At 40.3% G+C, this 6,139-nt stretch overlaps 1 protein-coding gene across 1 annotated transcript in view; it reads left to right on the top strand.

Annotated features, from left to right (window-relative positions):
* The window catches only part of tulp4a (TUB like protein 4a), a gene marked incomplete in the record, with an annotated part of 24,748 nt that extends 21,589 nt beyond the window's left edge, over positions 1–3,159 (top strand). The window contains 2 exon segments of the mRNA XM_035678582.1: positions 1–606; positions 706–3,159. The exon segment at positions 1–606 is cut by the window's left edge and continues 67 nt beyond it. Of these exon segments, the coding sequence (XP_035534475.1) occupies positions 1–606; positions 706–822 (723 nt within the window).
* Positions 3,160–6,139: the final 2,980 nt, after the last annotated feature.

A 6,139-nucleotide genomic window follows, 5' to 3' on the forward strand; every position in this document is an offset into this window, starting at 1 on the left:
GAGGCTGGGGAAGGTTTTCAGGAGGTGCTCTCGTTGACTGAGAGCCCGGTGCCGCAGCGGTCTGAGAAGTTCAGCAAGAAAAACCGCAAGCGGGTAGACGGACGCACGGAGGAGGCTAATGTGCCGCCGCTGGCCGAAGGGAGCAAGTCCAAAAAAGAGGGCAGAGCTTTGGGGGACTTCAACTCGCTCATCTCCAGTCCGCGGCTGGGAGGAAGGGACAAGAAAAAGCTGAAGGGACAGAAAGAGCAGCAGCTGAAGGCCAAGAAGCTGAGCAAGGCCACTGCCAACAGTGAGTTCCAGGACAGCTCAGAGAGTGAGCCCGAGCTGTTCATCAGTGGGGACGAGCTGCTCAATCAGTGCCAGAGCGGGAAGAAGGGCTGGAAGAGTAAGAGGAACCTGAGGGCTGCCAGCGAACTGGACGAGATCAAGTGTCGAAAAGCCAACGAGAAGGAGGACCGGGGCCTGGGCAGCCAGGGGTTTGTGTACGTGATGGCCAACAAGCAGCCGCTGTGGAATGAAGCCACGCAGGTCTACCAGCTGGACTTTGGTGGACGCGTCACACAGGAGTCTGCTAAGAACTTTCAAATTGAGCTGGAGGGCAGACAGGTGAGACGGCTCGCTGCATGTTGTCCTCATACTGTTAGTATTGTTGTGAAATACAGACAAGGACATGAAAAAGTATTAAATGTTTGTTTTTCTACACAGGTGATGCAGTTCGGCAGGATCGATGGCAATGCCTACATCCTGGACTTCCAGTATCCCTTCTCTGCTGTGCAAGCCTTCGCAGTGGCTTTAGCCAATGTGACTCAACGCCTCAAATGAGATGCCCCCTCCCTACTTACCCTGAGTTATATCTGGGATTTAAATGCAATCTGTCGAAAGGGGCACAGTTGTTTCATTTGAGATTAATAAACTTTGATTTTGGAGAGAAGACTAAAATCAGCCCTGGTGGTCATAGAGAGATACAATCACGCTGCACTACACAATGCTGCCACTAGAGTTGGTGCAATAAGCATTGGCTGCATTTGCCAAGGATGCCCCTCAGATTTGCTCCGTTTGGCAATCGGTGGCACCTTGCAGTGCATGTAGGGCCAAAGAGCTGAGCTTTGGTAATCATCATGCAAATAAATGCTGCTTTAGCTAGAAGAAGCTTATAGACATGATAACCGATCGGTTAACTGAACGGAGAGGAATTATCGAGGTGCAGTTTTCAAAAGAAGCAGCAGTAATACTTGAAAACCACACTCTGGAGATCAAAGTTGTTTTTTTCCCCAGAGCGCACAGGTACTACTGGGCACTGAAATCCATTGCTGTACAAAACTTCAGTGAAACAGTTACCACTTTATTATACTGCTTTTGCTTTTAGGATTTTATTAAATTACTAAACACGGTCGAGGGTAGGAGGGTCTTTTTGTTTTCGCTCTCTGCCATTCCTTTTGTTACTATCTCAGTCTATCTCGGCTGGAATTGAGGCTTAGATATATATGCATCATTTAGGAGCACTACTAAGAGGTCACACTTTTCACTGTCGTGGAAGGTGCATCACTGTTAAAAACTTGGGATTGTCGAGGAGTATAGAGGTGAACTGCAGTCTTTTCCACATGGTTTCCTGGGACTTTGAAGGAAGAAGAAACGTTACTCTGCTACACGGATTAATTTATATGTACATTTTGTTGTTTTATCTATTCAGATATGAATTTTAACATTATTGTCATTGTTTGTGATATACAATCTTCATACCCTGTCAACATGGATTTCAGCTTACCTGCTTTATTTGGGAGACTGGTGGCTGAATTTGAATATTGCTGTGTAGTGATTCAGGTGGGGGGAGGAGGAGGAGGAGGAGGAGGCCGGGGGGGCGACAGAAAAGCTTTGACTGACATATCCTGTACTTTATCTACATACGGTGACACGGGCGCAGAAGAAGTCGCCGTGGCCTGAATTGAACAACTCTGGCGTGAAGTGATTTGTCACCTGCTGCCACTTCTGTGAAGTGAGTGTGTAGTTGGGGGGTGGGGGGGGGGTTGTCCGGCTCTTAAAGACCACACTAAACATGTAAGCAAGGTACAGGAAATATTTTTGTATATTCCACCTATGCCATTTCATACTCTCTTCAGAAGTCATGTAAATACATATCAGTCATATGTAAATGTTGTAAAGAGATTGGGTGACTTCGACAGACTGTCTGTTCACACCCGTCTCCACTGTGTTTTAAGTGTAATTTCAGGTGTGGAGCAAAAAGCGCGTAGTACCGTATCGTACTACTCGACAGCTACAACCACAAAACAAAGTTTAACAATTAAGCTGAAATCATTGTTACTGAATCTTTGAAGTCAGAACTCCAATGAAGGATGAAGCTATTGAAATCTGTTCGTTTAGTAAGCTGACACTGAAATCTGAAAGCTGTTTTTTCTTTTTTTATTTGTTTTGTTCTTTTTCTTTCAGGCAGTCAAGCGTGTGTTCATGTTGAATAAAGGACGCAGAGCAGGGCCAGCTGGCAGGAGTAAATTATTAGGCACACTGCAAATATCTGAAATAGGTTTTATGTGTATAAGATGGTAGCCAAAGTCATTAAAAAGGGCAGTAATATTTAGGCTTAATAACATTAGTTAGGTGTGATTAAAGGCCACCTCTAACATTTGTGCCAAAATAAACATTTGCTCAAATTTAATAGTTGACAAAACGGACCTAAGAGGAAGGTTTAAACTTCTTTCTCGATTATAAAGATAACGCTTTAGACCAGCTCTGCTTCGGTCTCTGAATCGATGAGATATCGATGAGATTGTTACATTCTTTAGTGTGATCTTTCATTATGACGACGAGATGCATGTCTGTCAGACGGGAGGGGGGGTTGTAGGGAAGGGGCATTTAAAAAAGAAAAAAAAGAAAAATTCAAAAAAGTCTTCTACTGAACGTAAAAAAAAAATAATAATTAAAAAGAACTCGAGCATGTCATACAGAAAATATCCATCTTTTTGTGTTAGTTGTGCAATATTTTCTTAGGGGGGGAGAAAAGATCCTTTGTCATCACTTTTGACCACAGTTTGAAACCGTTCTTTTAGTTCAGCATCTCAGTTACTGAGTCTGTACATTTTATTTATGAGATTGTTTCCTAAAGGAGATCATAGTATCTATACATACTGTATAGTTTGGAGTTTTTTCTGATACCATTTCTTTTGTGTTGCAAAAATTTGTAGCCCTAATTTTTGCCGGGATGGGAAGAGGCAAAAAGGGGCGGGGGGGTCGGTCGGGAACGGTTGTGGCACATTTTTCTGTGTTTTGGTGAATTTGCATTGGAATGGAAAAAGACATGGTAATGGTAAGTTGCCCAGTTTAGTGTTAGTCCGTGTAGACTAGTTATGTAGAGTGTAATGTCAATGTCAAGGTGTGTCTTGGTATTGCAACTGTGCAGGGTCTACCAATCCATCAGTGTTAAAGTCTATTATCTTTAAACTGTGTGGTCATTGGCTTCCTTACACATTACACACACATATATTACACACACATCGATCACTATAAGTTCAAACCAATGGAAGCCACAATGAGTTCACGTTAAGAAATTGCTGTGATTTCGTTAAGGATTCACTTTAAACTGATTTATGGATGACCTTGTTTATGATATTTGTAGGATTTTGGGCTTCCTTTAGAAAAGATACGTGCTTTGTATTCAGTAGATTAGACTTAAATGACAAAAACACTTAAAAGAACCTGAGTCTGATTTTGGTGACTGAACGTTTATAGTGAATGGATAGTTGAGGCAATGCCATGTAATTATTGTTATAATGGTATATTGTCACGCATCTTTTAATAAAACGCATTGTTTCAAGAAAAAAAATAAATAAAGCTGTGTCTCCGTTTTTCTACAATACCAGTATTGTATGTTTGTTCCAGCTTTTGTTCAAACCCAGTCAGTCAACATTCGCACCTGAGTTTTACAAAAGGTGGCTCTATTTGTCTGAAACAGATCTGTCAGGAGGAGATCAGATCAGCACAGGTTGAACTACAAATGAGCCCAGTTCCTCTAGACTCAGACATATATATATTAGATATAATAATACACTCACAACCCCGACGAGACTAGGTAATTTGGGTTTTTTGTCCTAGGATGACAAAGGCATGACATTGTCTAACTTGTATGAGTTGGTGGAGTAAGGAATAATAAATACTCTAAATTAATAATGATGTAGTTGTCTCACCTGTATGTGGGCCAGTATAAAATGCATCTACACCTCTTTTCTTTTTTAAATACTTTATTTACAGTTTTAAATTTTACAATGACAACATATTAAAAAAAAACATACAAATGAAATAAATCTATACAATCTACACCTCTTCTGTTGGCTAATGTTAATTTAATAATGATCTTTACTCCCTGAAGTTAAATAAATGCAAATACTATTAACCCCCTTTTGTTAGAGAGCTATTATACAACAGTATATATTTACCTGTTTATAACACAGTTTATCCTTTTACTGGAATAAATAAATAAATAAATAAATAAAGACCACTGTGATACCTCAGTGTCTCTGGTGTATCTGCTGTCTGTCTCTGTCCGTGGTGCTGAACTCTGATCACATGACCTCCTCCTCCTCCTCCTCCTCATCCTCCCTCCTCCTCTTCGGTGTTTTTTTTACCTCCCTTTTTTCTTTTTGAATAGAACAAAAACAAAAAACAGCTTGGGCTGCAGTTTGCATTAAACGACCTAACAATACCGGCGGACCACCGCGCTGTCCTCTAAACACCGCGGGTTGTTTCCCCGGCGCCATTTTCAGCCGCCACACAGCTCGGTGTGATAATAATGGACAACGACTACTCGTCCGGGCTGGAAAACCCTCTGTACAGCGAGCTGAAATACTTCTGTAGGAAGATACAGGAGGCCTACAACGAGCTGAAGGAGGACCTCACACCTTATCGAGATGACCGCTTTTACAGGTGTGTCTCCTGTTTGATGGAGAATCCTTATTTTTCCTCTCCTCCTCCTCCTCCTCCTCCATCACCTCCTGCTGCGTTACATAAACAGCTTTAATTATAATGTGACAGTATGCATCTAAAGGCAGAGCTGTTGTGTATTACTGGTGTGTTGTGTTGTGATGGCAGGTGAAAATAAGAGGGGTTTGTGGGTTTTTATATTTTAGGGTAGAGCATCGATTCATTTATTAAATTAACTGTGCAACCTATTATATGTTGTATTTTATATTCTCAGTATGTAGTGACATGTTAGATAATACCACAGTTTAGAGATAGAGGCCTCCTGGTTGCCATTAAAGGCAACAAGTGTTTTGTCTTGAGGGGATTTAATCATGCATCTGCATTATGTGGTGGTCTATCAAATATCGTTTAAATGGCTCATTAGATATTAAAAAGTCAACGTTGACGAGTCTTCTTCATCATCACTCTTTCAGGCTTAGAAATATGGAATACCTCACAGGAATACATCACCTTTGACATCCTATTTATGCACACAGCATAGAATAAGTGGTGGAATAAGCTTCAGACAAATGTTTAAAGCATCTTCTGAATGATGTTTCACGTAAAGAAAGCTCCTGTTTTTATTAATGCTTTGTCCCCGTGTGATGTTTTACTGTCTCTTTATATTTTAAGTGTATTTGTCTTGTATGTCTGTTTTAATACAAGAATGTTTTATTTTATTTTTACACGTTTTATTGTACAACTAATGTTTTTTTTTATATATATATATATATTAAAATATAAATGCTATCACTCAAATTGGAAGAAAGTAACAAATATTGATTAAATAGTTTATTATAAACATTATTTTTTAGCTCATTATGAATTAAAAGGTACACACGTTGACGTACGACGTGGTTGTGCTGCGCATGCGCGAAGCTTATTCTCAGGACAGTTGAGCCGTTCCGAACTTAACCGTTACCTACATGTATGCGCGAGCCTCTTGGCAAAATTAAACTTAATTAAATTAAAAAAAAAAAAAAAACAACATATATCGACCTGATGTCTAACGTATGTCACAGCTTCACTAAACTAACACGAATGTATTATTTAAAAAAAAATAAAAAATAAAATAAAAAAGAACTAGGACGAAAGAAAGCCGACTGTATTTTACACAAGCAACCGTTTTTATCCCCTTTCCGTCGGGGTGACGTCACCCGGTCCCCGCCCA

The sequence above is a fragment of the Morone saxatilis genome, unplaced genomic scaffold (assembly GCF_004916995.1).
Source record: "Morone saxatilis isolate NCDOM2014 unplaced genomic scaffold, NCSU_SB_2.0 Contig7, whole genome shotgun sequence".
NCBI classification, from domain to species: Eukaryota; Metazoa; Chordata; class Actinopteri; family Moronidae; genus Morone; species Morone saxatilis.